A 23,748-nucleotide genomic window follows, 5' to 3' on the forward strand; every position below is an offset into this window, starting at 1 on the left:
CCTTTAATAAGGTGTAGAAAAGGGCCTACAGATGGCAGGTGGCATCAGAATAAGAAACCTAAAGACACCTGTTCCAGGTACCTTCCCCTATGCACCTATTCTCTGGGGCTCTCTCAGGAGTTAAATGAAGGAGACAGAGCCTTGCTCTGGGCAGTTTCCATTCCAATGGCTGGCTTTGTGTTGTGTCTTACAGACGGTGCATTCGGTAGCAACTATCAGATGCTAAATATCAGGAAGAACTCCTTGAGATTGAGCTCTGTGGAGTCATCTCTCCAAGAGAAGTGGTGGGAGCTCCATTGCATGGGATTGTTAAAACTATACTGGGCGCAGTACCAGGCAATGTAAGGAACTGCCCTCCATTGATGGGGAGATAGGGTGGGTGACCCGAGAAGCTTTCTCCAAGTTTGAGTTCTATGATTGAGTAGCAGAGTCAGGAGCTAAATCCCTCCCTGCAGCTTCTGGGCTTTAGCCGCTAGGCCATGCTCTGTCCCCTGGAAGCAGTATGTGAACACCTTAGGGAAGCTTTGGGCCCTAGGCAGGTATATCAATTGGTCTTGTTTCTCTAAAGCGTTGTGAGAAACCCTTTCTTAGTCAGCAGTTAGGCTCATGGATACCATCCAAGTGACTAGGCCATGGAGGACCAAACGGTGTGGTTATCATGTGATAACGCCATAGCTAGGAGCCAATCAGATTGCTTCATTTTTCCAACACCCCTTTTGAAAGCCCTAGACGGCACCTTAGAAGCTCATGCATTTTGTATGGCCGTGGGTGACCTAGTGGTTGTGCTGTTCCTCACAGGGGCACTGGCTGAGGTATAGACTGTTCAGCAGTTTTGACTAAGCAAATTCTGTTATTTATCCCCCTTCCCAGACCCCCGGGGTAAATTGGGCAGGAAGCCTCTTTTCTTAGGTTTACAACAGGATCCTCTTCTTCCTGCTTGGTGGGAATGAGGAAAATGAAAAATAAAAGGAATGAAGGGAAATCTGTGATCTCGAAGCACGTCAGAGTAGAAAGAAGGGGCAGCGGGAGCAGGCTGCCTCTGACATGTAATGCCCTAAGCCCCTTCTGCCCCCGCACTGTGCCTCCTCTGTCCCGTATGGGGAGGGGGCTTCTTGCACAACTCTAACCTCAACAGTTTCCTGAGCCCCACCCTTGGAAGGGGCTCTGCTCACAGTCTTCTCTGGCGGGGGTGTTGGGGACTGGTCGTGGCAAGTGGGGTCTGAAATCATGTAAATAATACAGAGCAGTGCCTGTCCCAGCCTCTGTCCCTCAGCTGGGCTGGACAGATTCATCCATAGATGAGGAACCATCTGAAAGGAAATCAGGAATAATAGTTATTCCATAGAATAGTTATTCTATAAAGGCCTTCTCTAAATGAATGAGCCAGAGACAGCCAATGGAGTTCTTCTCCCTTCCAGTTCTGGATCATCCCCAGCATCCTTGGCAGCTCCATCCTCTACGTCCTCTCAGATGACCATTGGGAGACCATCTCAGCATGGATCTATGGGTTTGGCTTGTCTGGCCTCTTCACTGTCTCCACCATCTTTCACACCATCTCCTGGAAGAAGAGACACCTCAGGTAGCAAAGCCATTTGTCACTACAGGCCCTGTTCTCTGGGGGCAAATAGAGAAGGGTTGTGAAGGCAGAGATAGAAACAGCCAGGTGACTAGAACCACCATGGGCAGGACAAAGAGCTAAAAATGATACACACACCCTCAGTATTTTTCTCATCACTTCGTGTGGGCTTCTACTTCCATTAATCTTCTACATTAATCGCGCCAGCACCTGTGCGCCCTCTCCTTCCCACACTCTTTTACTGAACACATAGTCATTTGGGCTAGTTGAAAATGAGGTGTTAGTACCGTTATACAAGGCACTGGTGAGACCTCACCTGGAATACTGTGTGCAGTTCTGGTCTCCCATGTTTAAGAAGGATGAATTCAAACTGGAACAGGTTCAGAGAAGGGCTACTAGGATGATCCGAGGAATGGAAAAGCTGTCTTATGAAAGGAGACTCAAGGAGCTTGGCTTGTTTAGCCTAACCAAAAGAAGGTTGAGGGGAGATATGATTGCTCTCTATAAATATATCAGAGGGATAAATACCGGAGAGGGAGAGGAATTATTTAAGCTCAGTACCAATGTGGACACAAGAACAAATGGATATAAACTGACCATCGGGAAGTTTAGACTTGAAATTAGATGAAGGTTTCTAACCATCAGAGGAGTGAAGTTCTGGAATTGCCTTCCAAGGGAAGCAGTGGGGGCAAAAGACCTATCTGGCTTCAAGATTAAACTCGATAAGTTTATGGAGGAGATGGTATGATGGGATAATATGATTTTGGCAATTAATTGATCTTTAACTATTCATGGTAAATAAGCCCAATGGCCTGTGATGGAATGTTAGATGGGGTGGGATCTGAGTTACTACAGAGAATTCTTTCCTGGGTATCTGGCTGGTGAATCTTGCCCATATGCTCAGGGTTTAGCTGATCACCATATTTGGGGTCGGGAAGGAATTTTCCTCCAGGACAGATTGGAAGAGGCCCTGGGTTTTTTTTGCCTTCCTCTGTAGCATGGGGCACAGGTCACTTGCTGGAGGATTCTCTGCACCTTGAAGTCTTTAACCCATGATTTGAAGACTTCAATAGTTCAGACACAGGTGAGAGGTTTATTGTAGGAGCGGATGGGTGAGATTCTGTGGCCTGCATTGTGCAGGAGGTCAGACTAGATGATCATAATGGTCCCTTTTTGACCTTAATATTTATGAGTCTATGATCCTGTCAAACTGTTTATTGGCTCTGCTACCCCCTAGCTAGTGTGGGTGCAAGCCACTGCCTTCTGCTGGACAATTGGGAAATTGGGTTTTCAACTAAATGAAATAGTTCACAAAAAGTGTCTTCCTTCCGTGGAAAATTTTGTTTTTTCATTGAAAAATCTGATGCCCCAAAACCGAAATATTTTGGCCAAAAATCAAAAAATTTGAATTCAGAAATGCTGCTATGGTGCCTCATGACAGCTGCAGATCTGTTGCCTGATGTCCCCATTCTCCTCTATGGGCTAAGGTCCCATGATGCACTGTGACTAGCAGTTCCCATGATGTACTGTCTCTCCTCTCCAAGAGGAGACATCATGGTGCATCATGGGAGATGTAGTCTGACTGGGGAACCTGACCTGTAGAGAAGGATGAGAGCAAGAGGTATCCAAATTACAATCCCCATGTCACATCTCAGCAGAATTTCTACATCAAAGTATTTTGATTTTCAGACAAAATATTTCTATATTTGAATTTTTACTGAAAAAAAATCACAATTTTCCACATTAAAAAAATCTTCCAAATCTTCCATATTCATTGTATGCTGGGGAAGGGATTAGACACTGAGATGATTCACGAACCTCTGGAGACCTAAGTTCTAGCCCAGTTTAGGACATCGGTTATAATAAATCCTTAGCTATTTGAGAGTTCTGTTTGCCACTGTTCTACACCGTGTGCCCTCTCAGAAATGGCCCGATGTCAGATCCTCATCTTCCACAGGCCCCTACTTCTCAAGAACTGTTAGTGGTTAGCCACCTGGGGCCTCTGACACACAGCTGAGCAGTTCTGATTCTTTCCAGTAGAGGGCAGTGGCTCTCACACAGTAGCTGCTTGATAGCAGAGTCAATTCAACCTGATCCCCTATGACCACTTAAAATATCCAGAGAACTGGGCTTGACTGGCGATCTCTGGTGACAGGAGACTCCTGCTAGCAGCAGAACAGGGGTACTGCCAGTCAGCATCAAGGTGCAGAGGGGCAGAAGAAGCTTTGCACAGCACCATATCTAGTGCCCGTCAGTGCTATCAAGTCTTTAAGAATCATTATATTCATCTCATTGATCAATATGTTGCATCTTAGCATTTATTTAGTTTCCCAAGTAAATCCATTTGCTCCCCACTGGCCGGGTCCGCATGCTATAACTCCCTGCGTGTGTCTGTCTGTCCCCTCTCCAGAACAGTGGAGCACTGTCTGCATATGTTTGACCGGATGGTGATCTACTTCTTCATAGCAGCATCTTATGCCCCCTGGTGAGTTCACTGTATGATAGCTGGCTGGTCTCTATTGGGGTGGAGGAGAAGGAATCCAGAAAATAGTATCACACTTTACATCTCGATTAAACATTTTAAAAAAAAATAAAAATCCATCTTGAAACAAAAGTCCCACTCCTGCATTTTAGCCCTGGCTACACTCTGTCCGAAGTCCATGGCTGTACGTGCTCAGTGCCTCTAAAAACCAGGCTGCTGATTTAGGTGCCCAGGTTTGGATTGAGGGAGCTATATGGACACCCAGGTTTGAAAAGTCTAGCCCCTTTGCCTTGCCTGAGGCTGGACAGCAAGCATTTGGCCCAGCACTCAGGAATTCCTGGTGTCTCGGCATTGCCAACCCAAGAATCGTGAGTCAGGACCTGGAGAATCCTGAGATTTTAAAAAATAATAAATGTGAGGCCTTTTTATGGGCCTTTTGAGCCTTTAGGGTTCGTGGTTTTCAAGGTTCGTCCACAACCAGAGCGCCAGAAAGTTACTTATTTTTTAAATGAAAGCCGAGATTCTCACATAATCACGTGGCGTCAGGAGCTGGGGCGTTAAGAAGAACACGAAATGTTATAGATTCAGGAATAAAATCACAAGAGTTGGCAACAATGCTGGTCCCATGCGCCGTCTATTAGACCACGCTTTCCTAGGTCACAGCACTCTCCACCCACGGCTCACACAGTACCCCCATCAACCTTAGACTCACTCAGAACTCTGCCGCAGAAAGTCTGGGTACATTTGCTTCACACACTCACCTCCGGCACAAGCAGCAGGCCATCACAGTCTGATTTTACCCAGAATAAGGTGAGGAAAGCTGTTCCTTCAGCAGCACTAGTGATTATTCCGAAACAGGATATCATATTTATCCTTAAATAGCCTTTATTTGTAAGACAGGCTGGCAGAGCTCTGGCTTTGCTGGGTCTCTGCTGCCTTGTAGAATTTTAGAAATAGAAGGATGAGAGAGAGCTTCCTCACAGCAGTGCTGGGGTGCCAGCAATGCGAACTTCCTGTATGTTTCAATTTCCTTTCTTTTTTGGAGGCTTTCTCTCCTCCCACCACCCCTGCATCCATCAGTGACTGCCTCTCAGCATAGATTTCAAACCCGCTGCTTCCCCTTGTGGCTCTGGGTTGGTTTCTCATGGCCAGCTGCTGTTCTCTGAGTCCTGATGACTCTTTCACCTTTCGGTTTCTATGGGTTTTTTTTCAGGTTGAACCTACGGGAGTTGGGTCCCTGGGCCTCCCACATGCGCTGGATCATCTGGATCATGGCATCTGTCGGAACCATCTATGTTTTCTTCTTCCATGAGCGGTGAGCTTGACTAGCCTCTGCCGGTCTGTCTGTCCGTTGTTCAAGGAGGCTGCACAGCCTCCCCTTCCTCCCCCTACCCTGTTTTCAATGTGAGTGGGCAGCGAGGGGGCAAGTATCCCCTAAAGCAGTCCCCTGTGCATTCCCTGAGCCACAGCCCCTCCCCACATTCCCCCTTGGGTGATGAGTGTCTGCACCACCAGGCGCTCAGGCCAGTCACCAGATGCCATAGTTTGGCTTTCAATCAGCCATGGAACTTGATCAAGATGTGTGCTGCAGTTACACAATTCTTCCACTGGGTGGCAGCAGACAGCAAAAAGTGGCATATTCCTTCCAAGCTCACAGCCGGAGGGAGTTCTTAGTAGAGCCAGGGCCCTTTTCTGTACCTGCGGAGCACCACACATAACCCTAGGCAGAGCGTCAGTGCCCTGGCCGGGCCCCCCAGCACGGTCAGCACAAAGTGCCAGGAAGGGAACTGCTGTATTACACTTAGAATATTCCTGAGCCATTGCATTGCTATGGGGCCTCCCTCCACCCATCCTATGCACTCTGTAAACCAGTCGTTCTCAAATTTATTTGACCGGGCCTCCCTTGTTTGTGTCTGTAGTTATGTACGCCCTCCCCCCGGCACACACACAAATCCATAGACCGCCACCCAGCTCTGAAGGCAGAGCGGAGAGCAGTGGCTGCCTGCTGGGTGCCCAGCTCTGAAGGCTGAACCATGCCCGCAGCAGTGCAGAAGTAAGGGAGGCCATGTGAAAATGCATCCGATGAAGTGAGCTGTAGCTCACAAAAGCTTATGCTCAAATAAACTGGTTAGTCGCTAAGGTGCCACAAGTACTCCTTTTCCTTTTGTGACTACAGACTAACAGGGCTGCTACTCTGAAACATGTGAAAAGTGATATTTGTCAATATCACTTATCACAGCAGACTTAGTGCCCCATTGCCACCCCAGAGCTGACAGCCAGAGCCCTGCCGCCTCCAGTGACAGTTTGGGGTGCGGGGGAGAAGGAGAGCTTGAGCCTGGGCCACCTACTGCTGAGAAATTGAGGCAGGGGAGAGGAGAGCCCAGGTGGCAGGGCTCCAGCTGTCAGCCCTGGGGTGATGGGGCTCTGGCTGTCCCCTTTATCTCTGCCTGCTGGGTATGCATGGCCCTTCTGCATGACCCCCAGCCACCCAGGGCTGACAGCCAGAGCTCTTAAAAAAACCCAACACCACACAGCTCATGCCGCCATTGACACATTCCCGAGCCTCCCTTGGGCAGCCTGCCCCATAGTTTGAGAACTGCTGCTATAAACCCACATGATCTTAGCCTGACAACCCTGTGTGAGGTAGAACTTCAACACCATGGTGCTGGAGGCTATGGAATGTCTTAAACCAGATACATCTGCATTTTGGATAGTGGTTTTGCAGAAAAGGTGACTGTGGCCCAGAAGAGTTAAGTAACCTGGTTCAGGTCATACAGTGAGTCAGTGGTAGGGACTGATTTAGCACTCGGGCTTCCTGGCTCCCAGACTTGTGTTTTAATCACAAGATCATTCTTCTTCCCTGTCACAGAGAGAGCTCAGGCACTGGGCTCCTGGAGGCAGGGCTGGGCAATGCACAGCCTTCCCCTGAAATAACCGTTATCCAGCTAACCCCCCGGACCATTATCCAGTACCTGCCTGGCAAAAATGTACCCCATGGAATGTACTTTGCATATTCAACATTTTATGATACATATGGTAAGATACAAGGCACTGATTCTTCACCCAACTTTAATGGGACTTGGCAGGAGTGCAGGGGTTTGCTCACACAGGATCAGTTCAGGCTCGGGGCCCTGCTTTGTGCGTTCTTTGGGGCAGGGACTGGGCCTTCTTCTGTGCTGTTCAGCTAGCACATAGTAGGCTGCACCATAACACAAAAACGGTGTATCTGAGTCAACAGAAATATACAGAAGCTGTCAGGATACTCCCACAAGTACGTACTCTGCACGCAGGCAGATACCAACCCGGACACATTGCACCTGCTCAGACAGACGCACCTCTAACAATGGTCCAATGCATCCGCTTGGTTATCTGGGAGCTCTGAGGGGAAAAGCCCCTCCTTGGGGGACAAACAGTGAGCGACAGGTAGTGGGGGCTCAGTCTCATTTAACCTGCCCTACCATCATGACAGGGGCCTGGGATCCTCAAGCTCTCGGAGCCAATTCCAACACTGCCTAGAAGGCGGTTCCAACAAGGGGAGGGGGAGGAACAGTACAGATGAGTGGGAAAGGGGAATACAGGACTGGTGAGGGGAAAAGGTGACATGGGAAAATGCCAGTTCACCTTCACTAGAATGCTTACAGGGAGACATGCAGGGAACCCTGGCTTGTGAGCACGTTCCTTAGGGATTTCCTCTCCAGATCCTGACCAGTCATCCCCTCACCTGGCCTCCCCTGAGATCTGTCCTGGGTCTTGCTTGTCTGTTTGGATGGCCGGCGCTGTGGGGCGGGCTCTGGGTCTGTAAAACGCAGCGGACATGTGCGGTGCGATAGAAATGATTCATTGCACTAATAATGGGGCCTCCTCCCCGGAGCAGGGAAGCTGGGGTTTTAAAGCATTCGATTAAATGATTCCCTCGGTGCCCTGCCACCACTGAGTCTGTCTTTCTCCGTCACAGGTACAAGCTAGTGGAGCTGGTGTGCTATGTTGTCATGGGAGTCTTCCCTGCCCTGGTGATCCTTTCGATGGTAAGTGACTTGGCCCAGGGCTCAATGCGCTGCTCCCTGTCCTCTGAAGAGCCTGGGCCACAGCTGGAAGGATTTGTCTAGTGTGACTCCCTGCCGTTAAATGGTTGCTGTTTTACTGTACATGGCGCCCACTTCTCAAACTTGCATGGTTCCATCAGGGCATTTGGACTCTCAAAGTGGCCCTTGGAACTAGGCTCCCTAATCTGGGCTCTGAGCTTAGACTCCTTTTGGGTGGAACGGTCCCATATAAAGGTGAAACACTGGGCCAAATCCCTGCTGGCTGACGTGGGAGCGACACGCCAGTGGGGCTGTTTGCCCTCTCACTCCAATTCACTCCAGTTGCTGCCGCTATTCTGTCTCAGCTGTGCCCGAAGGAGAGGGCACTGCGGTAGGGTCAGTGTGGCATCCCCACCGCTGACCCTCATCTCTCCTTGTGTTTGCGAACAGCCAAACCGAGATGGCCTCTTGGAGCTGGTGGCTGGTGGGGTTTTTTACTGCCTGGGCACGGTGTTCTTCAAGAGCGACGGGCGCATCCCCTTTGCCCATGCCATCTGGCACCTCTTCGTGGCAACCGGAGCGGGCATCCACTACTATGCCATTTGGCGGTACCTGTACTGGCCCGAAGTGCTGAAGGCAAAGACGTCCAGATAGGAGCCCCAAGGACACGGGACACGCCAATCGGCACTTGGGGGAAGATTTCCCAAGGAGCTTGGCTCTGTTTCCTGCCAGAAAGCCATTCCCAGGGCTCGGTCCCCTGATGGGAGGGAGTCTCTGGTGTCTGTATCCAGCCAGTCTCATGCAGACGGAAGAGCCCGAAAGGTTTATTTTAAACTGATTTTAACCTTGTATAGTGTTTGGTTGTTAGGCAAACGTTTCAAAACAAAATGAACAGTTAATGGGGTTGTTGGCGGAGCGGACTGGCCCGACCGAGGCAATGGTCTTTGTGCTAAGGTTTTGTTCACATGGTCCCAAACAACCTCGAAACCTGCAAAACCCTCGTCTGGATGAGAGCCCCAAACCAGCAGGCGCCCAGCCTCTGTACTTCTGGCTGCTGGACCGTCTGGCTGCTTTCAAGGGGAGAGGCTACCCTTAGATAGAAGCCGTTAGCTCCAGGAGGGACACTGGAGGCTGGTGACACATGAAGGTGGACAGGAGGAATGGACACTTAACACCAGTGAACAGCACCAGGATAAGAGCATAACATACCGGGTTTGTTTCCCACTCTAACGAGCCTCCACTAGCAGATAGTTAAGGGGACAACTTCTTAAACAAGGCTCCTTGATTCTGCCCAGAAAGGAGAGCAGGCAGGAGATGTCAGACCTCACCAGAGTCAACCATGCCTGTCATCTGACGGGGCTCTTTTTGAGGGTTTTTCCCCCTTAACAGGCTAGCTCCCTGCTTCCTCTGCCCCCACTGTACAACTAATTTCGGGGAAAGCAGGCTCTTGTAGCAGCAGATGAGCAAGGTGAACCTGAGCTTGGTTTAACCAGGGGCAGTTAAGATCCCTGGCCCACAGCGTTCTGAAGGCAGAGAGTGGGGTTGGAAAAGAGGTTCTGGGTTTGGCCAGTCTGTAGCTGCAGGATAAAATCTTAGTGTGGGGTCTGATTGGGATCCCAAGTGTGGAGGTGGGACGCGAAGGGAGCTGGGGAGCCTGTCTCATCTTAGGATGAGTTACTATTGATAGGACCAAGTTCAACTCTGGCCCGGGGACCGACAGGCACTGGGGCTGAATTCCCTTTTTTAATACAGCTGCCAGTGTCGCAGTCTGCCAGAGAAGGAGCAGAGCTGGCCATTCCTAGGTTTCTGTAGGGAGAGTTGTTTCCATTGATGTTTTAAATCTCGTCTCTGTAGAGTGGGGAGGTTTCACACCCTGTATCCCTGTGCACAGCTCTTTAGCTGTATCCAGAGGAAACCACTCCCATTCTAGGGCTTTCATCACGCTTGTTTCCATGCAGAGATTTCGGTGCGTACGTCTATGCAGCACAAAGAGACCCATGCCAACAAGTCTCAGAGCCTGGGTCGACTGACTCGGGCTCACGCTGCAGGGCTAAACATAGCAGTGTGGACATTTAAGTGCGGGCTGGAGCCCAGGCTCTGAGGCTCTCCTGCCTTGCGGGGTTTCAGAACCCAGGCCCAGCTCAAGCATCTACACTGCTATTCTTAGCCCTGCCTCCCCAGCCCCCATCGGTTGACTCTGGCTCTGAGACTTGCTGCTGTGGGTTTTTTTGCTGTGTAGATGTACCCTTAGCGGATTCCAGCAGGACCCTCCACTCCTTCTGTATCCTTAAGAAAGGCTCTGTATATGCCAAGGTGTCTATTCTTCTCTGCTCTCCTCCTGCTGCTGGGTGAGGATCCCTTCTATCGCCACAGACCCTCTAGTTACTAAGGGGGTGTCAACATGTGCATGGTCGGCATGCCAGGACAGTGGGCTAAGCACCAGCAGTTTCTGTTGACTTCTACTAGGGTTGCAGGTGCTCAGCGCTTTGGAAAATCTGTGTTGTCCAAGGCTTTGGTATGCAGCAAACAGGGGTCTGGTGAAGGGGTAACCTGGGGGCAGGGGTCTTGAGGAATCAGTTCAGTGGAAACCCCAAATTCCAAGGGTGTCTCTTGGCTGGGGTAGGGATTTGGCCTCCATGCCCTGGGATTGAGTTTTTACCCTAGTTCCCAGGCCTTAGTTACAGCAGGGAGATAGGAGGGAGTTTCACTAACAGAGCCAGGGCAGGCCTGGAACCCTGCACTTTCTCCCCAGGATTTGAGGTTTGTTTTAAGTGTTTAATCAGATCACTGAAAATTCCTGGCAGCCCCTGTCCCCAAATGCTGCTGTCTTAGTTTACGTAACAAAACAAACAAGCCATCGCCCCTGCTAGCTCAGAGTGACCCCCGCCACCGGCTATGGAAGCCTCAGAGTGACCCCCCCCACCCCGGTTATGGAGATGGCTATTCCAGCAGCACATCTGCCCTCACCAGCACTCTGCAATCCAAAGACCAGCTGAACTGATAAGCTTCCAGTTGGAGCCATCTCTTTTATCTGCTGGGTTCTCTGCAGGTGCAATACCTCAACTGGCCACACGGGGATGAGGGGGCAGCACTGAGTTGGGGCCCCAGGGCTTGAAACGGACACTGTCCAGGTTTGCTCGCAAAGGATGTGATCCATAAAAGCACTTTGTGATTGGAGGGCCCAGGGTCAACAAAGCCTTACATGTGACTGAAACTTGAATCCATTCCAGGACTCCCTAGAGTCCCTGAGCACTAGAAAAGCTTGCGTCGAGGCCAGTATTAAGCGTACAACTCTGTACATTCCTTATAGATGGGCGTTCAGACATTTCATACATGATGCACTGTGCTTGCCTCCCCACCTTCAGCCCCAGCCGTGGTTCAAAAGCGAGATCCCCATTCAAAGCATTTGCCACTTGTGTGCCTTTGCCCGGCAGAGGGAAAAGGGTGAATCTGGATCGACCCCTCCATCTGGCTGGATCACGATTCACTCAATATCGGTTTTTTGCAAACTAGAAATGTAAACCTGCTAGAATAATCCAGAAAATGTGGATCGGGATTCAGGGGTTTTGTGTGTCCTCCTTGTGCTGCATGCAGTCGGTAGGCTTAACTGGGGTTAGCTCCGTTCTCTTGATGGTTGTCAGCAGCCTAGATTTGTAGTTACTCTTAGCAAAATCTTTATCGCTCCAATACCCATGTGTGATGGACTCTTCCATTTAGCATGCAGTGGGTGTGTTGAGAGGGGAGATGGATCATAATGATGCCATCATTTTGGGTAGATTTATTGAATAGGATTATACTAAAGAAGTTCCATGTCAGGGAACTCTATTGTATTGTATGTCTAGAGCTCCATTCATTGCAATATCTTGGTGCTGGCCCCTTATAAAACACGCACATGGTAGTGGGAATGGATGGCAGGGAGAGGGGTGGTCGGGAGGCAGTTGTCAGCCAGGAATGAGGGGCCTACTGAGGCTAAGGATCTCCCTCAGGGTGAATGTTGATACTCTGCAGACGATCAGATGCCTTTGTATCTGCGCTGGGTTCAGATGAGCTTGCCAGATTCTTTACCCAGTTCTTTGAACCACCCTGAATGTGCAGAATGTACATTCTGTTTCCTTTCTCTCTGGTCAGTGTCTGCAGATTGCTGCTGTTTGTTCCGTGTCCCAGCAGGATTCTGACCCCAAGTCATTAACCTGACTTCCAGCGGGTACAAAAGAATGATCATCAATGGGAGATATCAGAGCTTTTACGGTTCAAATGCCCTCAATCACTGTTATTCCCAGCAACTGTGTAGTGAGTTTTTGAGTGAACTGCCATCAGCTTGGATTGGGTTTTTAATACAGGATCATTAGGAATTGAAAGCTGTTTTATTCCTGTATTCTATCTTCCTGAACTGTTATGGGTGAGTGAGATTATGGCCTTGATCTATACATGCAATATAAGGTAACTGCACATGTAAATATCTGACTGCAATTCCACCCTCATTATGGGACAGGTGAGTGGGTGGGCCTCTGCTTTATAAAATGGACATGATCTGTTTCCTTGATCTGTTGTTGGGAAGCTCTGGAGTGGAAATAATCTCTTAATCTAAAAGAAAGGGTCAGGGTGAAAGTCATGCTCTGAGTTTTAATTATTAATATTGAAGTTGGCATTGAGCTGGTGCTGCCTGCAGATCTCAGACCCTCACTCCACAGCTCCCTACCTGCTGGCCTCACAGCTGAATTTCCAGAACCCCTAGCCCAGGCTCCACGTGAGCGTCTGGAACCTGGGGCAGAGATTTCCATCTCTGGTCATTAACTCCTTGGGCAACTCTTTGCTGGTCCCTTCGGAAGAGAGACAGTGAGCCAAATTAATCGCTAATGCATCTCCATTGACTTGAGATACATACACCAGGGATGGGCTTGGCCCAGTGACTCTATAACAGAGTTGAACATGACAGGCCTCTGATGTGAAGTGCACAACAGCCTTAGCCTCTGGTTTTAACCCTGCAGAGAGAGCACTCTGGATCTCTGTGGGTAAGTCTTCAGCGTGGCTGGGAGAGGCACCCTCTGCCCAGGTAGACTGACTTGTGTTAGCTCTGTTGACACTAAACATATCCGGGTGGAAGTTGCAGCACACTCAGTGGCTTGGGCTAGCCACCTGACTCTAGGCCTGCCTGACTCCCGAGCTGCAAGCATATTTTTAGCATGCGAGCTAGAACAGAGCTAGCGTGAGTCTGTCTACCCGGGCTGGGAAGCTCGCTCCTAGCTGCAGCGTAGACATACCCCGTGGGTCTTGAGCTTGCAGATCAGTGACACTGATAACAGCTAAAACCTTCCTTCTCCAGCCTAAAGGAGCAGCAGGTCTCCTTCCTCAGTTCACCTGAGCTGCCAGCAGCTCAGAGTCCAACCCAGATCCCCATGAGCCGTCTCTGTCAAGCCTTTGCTGGAGACAGGCCTCCAGTCGGGTCTGCTTGACTCAAGTGCCTCTGCATCCAAGCTGATCCTACTGCCAGTGTCAGGGTATTTTTCTCCACAGGAGATAAATTTGACACATTCAGAACAGAGGCACTGTTGTCTTGTAGTTACCAAAGGGACTGGGAGTCAGGACTCCTGGGGTCTACACACATCTCTGTCACTGACACACTGTATGACCTTGGGCAAGTCACTTAATCTCTTTATGCCTCAGTTTGTCCATCTGTAAAACTAGGATGATATTTACCTGATATGCAGGGTTGTTGGAAAGCACTGTGAGATCCTTGGATGCAGGCAATATAGACGTGCACTGTATGATTGTGTTGCGGAAGAAGCATTGCAACTCAGCAAAGCTCAGATAAATCAAATGTGACCCCTCTTCCAAAGGACGATGCAATCCTTATTGTCGCTGTGGGCCAAACTGGCATGGAGAATTTGTATGCACACCCAGTAGAGGGTGCAAAACTGTCTTAAGCGCACAGTCACCCTATTTGCAAGTGCCAATTTGCATTTGCACAAGAAGGGGACCAACATGTGGCCTTGTGTATTAACATGTCACTCTTTCCCCATAAGGGATATTGCCTGAAAGAATGCCTCCCCTTTTAGCCCTACCCTCAAATTCATAGGCAGACCCGGAAAGCTTCTGAACTGACTGATTTCCTTGCTAATCCCCTGGGTTAATTGGAACTGTAGCATCATTTGTTTGACAAGATTTGGGATGTTTTGTAGGAGTGCGGCCACTGTTCCCCATCCCACGCACTCTCAAGGACCTGACGCTGTGGGTGCTGAGTGCCCTCAACGCTCATTGACCTGAATGGGAGCTGAGGATTGGGCCCTAATGGACAAGCCGGGCTGTGTATTGTCATTCCCCAAAGAGAGGTTTAGAAAGTGCCTGGTTAAATTTGCCCCTCTTGAAATGCTGGCTAGAGTCTCACTTGTAAGTTTCTTGTTCAAGAGGTTTATGCTTTGATAAGGAAAATATGCAAGTGGCATTGCTGGATAAACATGTCCCAACCAGGAGCTACCCTGCCTGTATTCACACGTCCATTGGTTAGGGCACCAATGCTCTCTTTCCCACGTTGCTTGTGTGAGTGCATACATATTTGTGCGTATGGCTTTCCTCGGTCTTGTACAGCCTCTTAGCTAAGCTGCCTGGACTCTGCAGGTGCAGAAGCTCTATCCTATCGCATGTCCAGAGGGGAAAAGCCCTGTGTTCCTAGATGTCCAAGCAAGGCCTATGGGGCTGCCCAAGTCCCTCTCCTCTTCCGGGTAGGGGAGTCACAAAGCAATCAGGCTGGGTGGAGTTGGAGTCAGGCAGATGCAGGGGAGGCAGTGAGCATGTGACTCCCCCAGTGCAGAGGTGGGTCTGGGGGGCTGGAACAATCTGTATCGCGGGGGTGCTGAGAGCCATTGAACCAAACTGTAAAACCTGTATATGATGGAAACCACTTCAAGCCGGGGCGTGTGGCAGCACCACCACTAATTCCAGCACCTATGGGTGGGTCCTGCTGCAGCCCACTGTCAGCCACCACTGTTCTGCCACACTGAGGTTGGACTGAGAATGCAAGGGACAGGGGATGTTATTAGGGGAGGGAATCGGGTAACACTTAAAGTATCTTAGTAGCCACAGACAGATTCCAACAACCCAAGAAACCTGAGCGAATCCAAGTGCCCTACCCACTGGGGGAAAGAGACCGCTCCAAGGAAACAATGAGCCAAAGTCGCTCCCAGTCGCACTGGTTTAATTCCATTGACATCAACAGGGCTGCACTGGGGTTAAGAGAGCGGAATTTGACCCCTTACCGTCAAGCAGCTATTCCACTGCCAAACTCCCAAGTGTTTAGGAACTGAAGGAAACCTCAGGCAGAGAAATTGGTTCCACCGTGCATCGCCCCCAGGGAGCTGGAGAGGCAGCTGGGTGGGCTGTTGGTCACGGGACCATCTCACTGGAGAAAGGGGATGTTTCCAGTGGTTAAGAGGTGGGAGGTGTAGCTCGAGTTACTATCCCCTCTGCCTGAACTCTCCATAGCAGCTCTCTGTGGCAATGTACAAGTGGCCCCCCCCTTTTCCAAAACAGATCTAAATGTCAAATAGCCTCAGTAGAAGAGAGGGGCCCAATCCAGAGCCCGAGACCCAGACTTTGGGGGGTGGGGGGCGGTTGAAATGCCCTGGGTCGAGTCCATCTTGTCTCAGAAGGGGGTTTGAAATAGGAATCTGTATGGCTGTTTCCTCTCTGCGCCTTTCTGTGCCCCTTCCCCTGCTTCCATGGTTCTTACCCTGTGGCTGCTTTTAATCCTTACCAGCTGGTAAGGAAAATAAACCCATGTAAAGTGAACAGCTGGCTGTTTGGGGCCATTTCCTGGTTATGATAGAAGGAGGTGTGGCCTGAACACAGAACTGGGAGGCAGGACTTCCTGGGTTCTATCCCCACCTCTGCCACTGACTTGCTGGTTGACCTGAGGCAAGTCACTTAAACATTCTGTGCCTCAGTGTCCCTATCTGTCAGATGGGGATAATGATACTGACCTACCTCACGGGGCTGATGAACTGAAGTTTGTAAAGCACTTTGAGATTGCCCAGTGCTGCACAAGTGCTACGTTCTTGCTCCCGAAAAAGACCCACTTCACTTTGAACCAGATGGCTGCTTAACAGAGTTAGATCTGAGTCTCCGGGTCACATCAGAATGAGAGCAGCTCCAGCCTACAGCTACATTCCTACTTCACTTTCATTAACTCACTGTCACAGGGACAGGGTTCCATAGGACAGAGGTGTATGGTAGAGAACCTCAAAGCTGATTTCCTCTGCTGGGCAAATGTCTTGTCATAACAAAGGCCACAAAGCGACCAATGAGGCACCAAAATTTGCAACTGCCATAGAAGAAGCAGTAAAATAAACAAAGGAAAAGATGACCATGGCTGGGAGCAGAAATTGAGAAATGGTTCTGCTCCTTTAGTACCTGCTGTCTTTATTTTTGCACTTCTGGTCTTAATCGTCACACTGCCTATAACAAGTGTGCTCAGAAATCCAAGGTCCAAACAGGTGCGGCAGCAATTCCTCCTGCCTAGCCCCCCACCTCCTATGCAAAACACTCCACTTTATCTCCTGGTCCTGGTGGGGATTCATCCCTATAGGAGGTGGGTGGGTGGCTGGGTAGATCTACTCACCTGGCTTTGCTTTCTTCTCACAGCTCTCCACAGATGCCCTCTTGTCCAGAACCATATCTCCCTCCATCCCACACAGGCCTGGTCTCCTAGCACTTTGGTTATTGTAAGTTAACGACACCAGGAATGCTGAATCATGTGACCGAAGGCACAGAAAATTAGGATATAGAAACTCATCACATGCTGTTTACAGATTCCTGCACTATCAAATTTCATTTCTTCCACGTTGTATCCCAGATCTTGCGCTGGACCACATTGAGAGGTTTGGTTGCAATACACCAGACCAGACACCGTCTCTGCCACCCCTTTACATTTTGGAGAGGACTTCCCCACAAAGCAAACCCTTGTGGGTTAGAGTGGCTTAGAGACAACAAACTATTTGATTTGGAGGGAGTCTTTCTAGCCCCCCCATATGCCCATCTTCACTAAGACCACTTTAGCCAGAGCTCCTGCTTAAAGCCAAATCAAGGGGAAGATTTTCAAAGGCAGAAATGAGAGTTGTTTGCCCAGTTCCCATGGCTTGTCAATGGGAGGTGAAAGCCTAACTCCCATTGTGCCTCCGAATATCTGCTCCAGCTTCAGATCTCATTCACACAGTCCAGGATTTGCCGAGCAGGAGTCTCCATTAAAGTCAACTTCCAGATCTTCTTGTGCTTTATAAATCCTTTCTATTGTATAACCAGGGATTATCTGATTGTCATAACCTTTGATACTAACTTTTAATGACTTGTAACATTTCGGATGTCTGTGAATGAGACTTGTAGAGTGATTTTTTTTAGTGTCTTGTATTTTATGCCATCCACTCTTGTGAATGAGTATTTTATATTTAACACAGTATTTAATAAAAAATATAATGATAATGCTAGAGAACATTTCTTGTGGAGTAGGATTTAAATAAAGACTCAAGATACCTCATTTGTGCCTGCTTTTTCTCCAGGGTGTTTCTTAAGTCCAAATGAGTTTTCTTGGAGGATCTTAAACAAACCAACAACAAAACCACATCCACCGATCTGATTTCCTACTCTCCCAAAATAGGATCACTGAGAAATGAGGAGAGGAGAATTGACAAGCCAAGATGTAGCATAATCACCAGTCCAATGTGACATTGTTGTTTGGCCAGCATTAAGTCGTATTCTGTTTCGGTACACGACTGATTATAGAATATAGTCCAAAGCAAATAAAGACTAGCCAGGGTGATAGGCAGTGAAAGACACTTAAGAGCTGATCCTGCGATGAGCTGCACATGGAGAACTCAGTGACAATGAGGCTCCATTTGCTGTGAATGGAACAAGAGTGCCAAAGGGTCCCAGTGCATACATGGTATTTCCATGTGTAGTGAATGATGGCTTAGAGCAAAGCAGGTCAGTGGGTGGTGGGTTGGGAAATGGTTTCACTGTAAGAGGGTCTGATGGGGGCGGACATGCTATCTGGTCTCTGGGAAACAAGGGGTTAATTTAATGTCAGTTTTTAGCATGAGAGAAGGACTATAAATTGCCGGGGGCGGGGGAGATTCTAGTGAGAAGAAGAATGCTGCTGGAGAGCTTGGGCTCCCCACCAAGGTTATGGGCCTGGATTGATCTCCAAGAGGGGACATTTCCCTGGAAGAAAAGAATTTGATGGTTGTTCCTGTCTTTTTTGCTGACTTGTTCCAGTGGTTTACAGAGACATCCACCTACAACGTCTCAGCTTGCAGCTTTTCCCCGAGAAGCTCTGGATGGAGGGTTTTCAGGCCGTTGGGTGAATCCAGGAGAGGTTCCCCTTAAGAAAAGAAAGAAAGCCCCACAGTGGCTTCATTTCCAAACACCTTGTTGCCACCTCTGGCCTGTTATTTTTAGTCTTCCTCCTTTCACTTGTGTCAAATGTAGTGGGTGGAACTCAGCAGAGGCTGGTGACATGATGAAAGCAGGAAACCAAGTGTGATCTGTAAAGGGAGCCTCAGAGCCAGTAACGATCAGACGGTATGGGATTCAACACAGGAGACACAAGATCCTAGTGACTTAGGTGGGAGCAGGATTCGGCTCCTAGTTTCTAACTGCACCTACAACGTCTCTTTGTGAGTCAATACACAGATCAGCAGCATGCTATGAATGGATTCTGATGATGAGCTGCTGGGACCTATATACCAATTACACTCCTCAGCCATTCTGGCTTCTCACTTCCCCAGCTTTGCATACTTGTTACCTGAAAATGCTATCAGCTTGCATGAGAGGCCAGAGTCTGACAGAGGTCAGTTACACTGGTGTAACTCCTCAGTGATTCCTTTGACTCGCATCATTCTGGATTTACACCAGAGTAACTGAGATCGAAATGTTTCAGAGTAACAGCTGTGTTAGTCTGTATTCGCAAAAAGAAAAGGAGGACTTGTGGCACCTTAGAGACTAACCAATTTATTTGAGCATGAGCTTTCGTGAGCTACAGCTCACTTCATCGGAATCTCATTCTAGCTCAGAAATTCATTCAGAGTTCTTCTGACGCACGCAGATTGGCTTCCCCCTGCTGGAGTGCTTGGGCCATGCAGTTTGATCTGTTAACTGCATCCCTCATCTCTCTTGCAGCGACGCTGGGACATGTGTGGCTGTTTGTGTTGAGAGGTGCGTGGGCATTCTAGTGGTATGAGTGATAAGGATGCACTGTAATAACTGAGCATATTTCCTTACCAGCTTTAGTTATAAACTGGCCCAGTACCCCTCTGTATGGTCACCAGTCTGTGCAAGTGGACCCAATTGCTTGGTCCCATATCATTCTGAGTCTGCTGGATCCGGGTCGTTTCATCACTGTTTCTAGCTCTGGAATGCTAGGCAGACACCTGGGCCCAGTCCTCTTATCTTGCACCCTTCCTTGGGACACTGGACACGAACTTCCTAGACCCCCAAACCAGTGTCTGAGACCTTCTGAGTCCTCCCAGTCTCACACACTCCCTCAGAGCTCTGCCCAGGGGGTGGACACTCATTTAATTCCTTAAGAGAAACCCTGGCAAGCAAGCAAAGAACACAGGCTTAGTGAAGAAATTTCTTAACCACAGTGACTTTGCCATTAAAAGCACTCAGGTTGCAGATAATTGAAAATAACCAAAGTCCTGAGAGACATTCTCCCTCCTGCTGAGCTCCCCACTTCAGTGAGAGTGTAGTTTGTCAGAACTTCAGGCGGGGCAAAGTCTTTCCTGTACTGCCTTCTTATGTGTGCCAGTGGTCAGGACCCCTTGCAAAGAGCCATGTGTTCACACTCCCAGTCCAGCCAGTCATGTTTGTTCCTCTCCCTTGCAAGCTCCTATGTAGAAAGGCCTTTGTTCCATGGAGATGAACCATTAATTGATGGCCCTAGATCGCAGTCTTGATGGCTCTCGGCAGTGGTCATAAGAATGGCCATACTGGGTCAGGCCAATGGTCCATCTAGTCCAGGATCCTGTCTTCTGACAGTGGCCGATGCCAGGTGCTTCAGAGGGAATGAACAGAACAGGGCAATTTTGAGTGATCCCTCCTTTTGCCCAGTCCCAGCTTCTGGCAGTTGGAGGATGAGGGACATCTGGAGCATGGGCTTGTGTCCTGCCAATCCTGGCTAATAGCCGTTGATGGACCTATCCTCCATGAACTTATCTCATTCTTTTTTTCAACTCAGTTATACTTTTAGCCTTCACAACACCCACAGCAACAAGTTCCACAGGTTGGCAGTGTGTTGTGTGAAGAAGTACTTCCTTATGTTTGTTTTAAACCAGCTGCCTATTCATTTAATCAGGTGACGCCTAGTTCTTGTGATATATGAAAGGGTAAAATAAGAATTCCCTATTCATTTTCTCCATACCTTTTTGCACTTCTGGTCTTCAGCATCACACTGCCTATAACAAGTGTGCTTAGAAATCCAAGCTCCAAACAGGTGTGTCAGTACGTCCTCAGGGGGCCTGGATCAACGTTCATATCGCACTCCCCATCAGCACCTGGCCCAAGCCGGGGAAGCTAACGATCCAGCCAGTGGACCAAATTTGGTGATGAATCCTGGTCACGGGCCACCTGAGGCACATTGTGCGTATGCTAAGAAGTACTTCCTCCTATCCACTTTATCTCCTTGTCCTGGTGGGGATTCATCCCAAAAGGAGATGGGTGGGTGGGGAGATCTACCCACCCGGCTTTGCTCACTTCTCACAGCTGTCCACAGATGCCCTCATTTCCAGAACCATATCTCCCTCCATCCCACACAAGTCTAGTCTCCTCACACTTTGGTTATTGTAAGTTAACGACACCAGGAATGCTGAATCATGGGACCGAAGGCAAAGAAAATTAGGATACAGAAACTAATCTCATGATGTTTACAGATTCCTGCATTATCATATTTCATTTCTTCCACATTGTATTCCAGATCTTGGGCCGCAGCGCACTGGGTGGTTTGGTTGCAATATACCAGAAGCAACACAGTCTCTGCCACCCCTTTACATTTTGGGGGGGACTTCCCCACAAAGCAAACCCTTGTGGGTTAGAGTGGCTTAGAGACAGAAAACTATTTGATTTGGAGGGAGTCTTTCTAGCCCCCTCCCCTTATGCCTATCTTCATTAAGACCACTTTATCCAGAGCAGCTGTTCAAAAGCCAATTAAGGGGGAGATTTTCAAAGGCAGAAATGAGTCATTTAGTTAAGAATAGGTTATTGATTTAGTGATTGACTTACCTTAACAAACTATCTGAAATAGGCCACTTTTATACCAAACTTAGAGTATCCAAACTGAGCTTGCACTAGTTCAATGAAATCCATTTAACCTAATCAGTTCAACTAAACCAGTGCAATATAGACAAGGCCTTATTTCCCTCCCACCCTTTGTCTATCTTTGTCTATTTAGATTGTGAACTTTATGGGGCAGGGACTATCTCTTGCTATGTGAGGTGTTTGCTCAAGGGGGCCTGATCTTAGTTAGAGCCTATAGGCGTGACCACAATACAAAGGGGAAGGGACGTGGCAGCTGCCAGGCCATTTAGATGGCCACTGCTGAGGACAATAATGTTTATGTTTTGTACAGCTCCGAGCACGTTTTCAGCCCCCGGGGGAAATAACAATTCACAATAATATTTCCTCTCTTATGGTGTCTGCCACCCGAGGATCACAGAGCTCTTGATAATAAGTGGTATAGTGTAAACTCTTTGGGCAGGGCCACCTTTTTGTCATTTGTTTGCAGGACAACTAATGGCCAATACTTGGGCCCTGATCCAAATGCATAGTATCTCTCACAAGAACCCAGGAAGCAGGTGAGAGATGCAGAAGGGATCAGTTACCCACCACTGACGTGCATCCACCTCTGGCGGGGAAGGCGGCAGCTGTACAGGAGACCCGCAGGCTCGGGCTAGGCGGCTGCTCGGTGCCTGTTTTGCACCTTCCCCGCGCGGGTCTGACAGAGGGGCCGGTTCGATACCCGGGCCATGCCTAGCGCTGGGCCCGTGCCCTCGGGACCCGCCGAGCTCGCCCCGCGGCCCTCCGGCCCGTGGCGCTGAGGATCCCGAAGGTGGCGCCCTGGAGCCGCGGAGCCGCCTCCTCTCCACGGCCATCTCCGCCCCGGCTGGCGGGACGTGAGCGCTCCGGGCTCGGCGGGGCTCGGCTAGCGCCGGCTCCTGCCCTCTGCAGCCGGGCTGGCCGGGGCGGGGAGCCGCGGCGGCGAAGAGGCGCCCGACGAGACCCCCGGCCAGGGACGGTGAGTAACGATTCGGGGGGCGCGGAGCCTGCAGAGTGCCCCGGGCAAGGGCAGGGGCCAGCCCGGGGCAGGGGCAAGGGAGAGCCTGGGGCAGGCTGAGCTGGGGGGGACCCATTAAAGTGGCTTCAAGTTGAGGAGCCAGAGACCGAAAAAGGGGGGCGAGGGAGACAGGAGACCCCCCACCCCCCGGGGGCGGCTGGCAGCAGGGCTCCCCTAGGGCTGGGGGCGAGCAACCAGCGAGAGACAGACAGACAGACATGCGGGCACACACACGCTTGCGAGGCAGCCTGGCACACGGACCCTGGAGAGGCTGACAGGCAGCGAGAGAGACGCAAACACCCGCTGAGCGAGACACCGACAAGCAGCCAGAGCGAGCCAAGGAGACACGCAGGCATCGGGACGGGCAGCCGGACCGACAGAGACAATGTGGAAGAAAGGAGCAGCCCACTGGGTTGCAGCGATCCGCCCTTCCTGAGAAGGGTCCCAGCGAACCCGCACAGAGCCGGCACCGCGAAGGCAGGGAGGCTGGCCCCAGAACTCTGCTAGCCCTGGGATATTTGTTTTCCTTCCCTTAGAAAGTGAAGCCAGAGAGCCAGAGTTGAGGCTTGTCTGGTTGCCTTGGAGACCAAACCTGCCCTGCTGCCTTGCAAATAACACCAGCCTGTAAAGAAGCAAACCTGATGGTCTGGTGGGGGAATCCTGCTGCTTTTCCACTCCCCCGCCAAACAACCCATTTCACCCACTTTCAGGGTCTCGCCCATCCCAGAATGTCTGGCTTTAGCAGGAAAATGTTTGCAACACAATTGCTCCCGGGGGGAGCGGAGCAATTTCTGTCCCAGTTTAAGTAACTTCAGTAAATCATGAAGAAAATGCAGGGGAGTTAGTCAGTTGCTCTGGGATTGCTTACTTCCAGCGCTGTGCAGGATCAGTTCATAATTTTTCCAGTGATAATTAAGAACTCCTCATTAGACAGTCCACTGAGCGTGAAAGTGAGCAGAAAGCAAACACACACACTTTAAAATCCAGTTCTGGCATACAGTACACAGGGTTGTCATTTGTACATGGGCATTACTGCAGGGACAGTGCGTATATGGGCCTGAGCAAAACTCCTTTTTAAAAGATTCATATTAAGACCCCTATTGACTTCAGCCGGAGTAGAACATGCTCTGCAATTTGTAGGATCAGGCCCCCGATTTTTATCATCTGTTCAAGTAGTGCCCTGGCTGGAGGTAGCAGTTGACAAACTTGTAGTGAGACGTGGGCAAGGAACCATCATTTTGTTCTGTGGTTTTACAGCGCCTAGCACAGTGAGGCAGTTGCCCATGCCTCGGATGCCTAGGTGCTGCTGAAATACAAATTAGTAATTATTAATAATGCTTTGAGGAGTTTA

The 23,748-nt window shown here is 49.6% G+C and overlaps 2 protein-coding genes across 6 annotated transcripts in view; both read left to right on the forward strand.

The window, feature by feature from the left end:
* MMD2 (monocyte to macrophage differentiation associated 2) overlaps nucleotides 1-17,606 on the forward strand; it is a 54,911-nt gene extending 37,305 nt beyond the window's left edge. For 2 of the 3 annotated variants that reach the window (XM_037911512.2, XM_037911513.2), the window contains exons 3-7: nucleotides 1,419-1,579; nucleotides 3,987-4,061; nucleotides 5,272-5,373; nucleotides 8,014-8,083; nucleotides 8,531-17,606. In XM_037911512.2, the coding sequence (XP_037767440.1) occupies nucleotides 1,419-1,579; nucleotides 3,987-4,061; nucleotides 5,272-5,373; nucleotides 8,014-8,083; nucleotides 8,531-8,734 (612 nt within the window). In that variant the 3' untranslated portion in view covers nucleotides 8,735-17,606. The remainder of the gene's footprint in view (nucleotides 1-1,418; nucleotides 1,580-3,986; nucleotides 4,062-5,271; nucleotides 5,374-8,013; nucleotides 8,084-8,530) is intronic. The other variant, XR_006284405.1, reaches the window with a different exon arrangement.
* Nucleotides 17,607-22,207: 4,601 nt separating this feature from the next.
* The window catches only part of RADIL (Rap associating with DIL domain), a 73,039-nt gene continuing 71,498 nt past the window's right edge, over nucleotides 22,208-23,748 (forward strand). Inside the window, exon 1 of one of the 3 annotated variants that reach the window (XM_037910687.2) lies at nucleotides 22,208-22,358. The gene's annotated coding sequence lies outside the window, so the exon portion shown is untranslated. The remainder of the gene's footprint in view (nucleotides 22,359-23,748) is intronic. The other 2 variants (XM_043524546.1, XM_043524547.1) reach the window with 2 other exon arrangements.

Source organism: Chelonia mydas, chromosome 10, assembly GCF_015237465.2.
Source record: "Chelonia mydas isolate rCheMyd1 chromosome 10, rCheMyd1.pri.v2, whole genome shotgun sequence".
Classification (NCBI taxonomy): Eukaryota; Metazoa; Chordata; order Testudines; family Cheloniidae; genus Chelonia; species Chelonia mydas.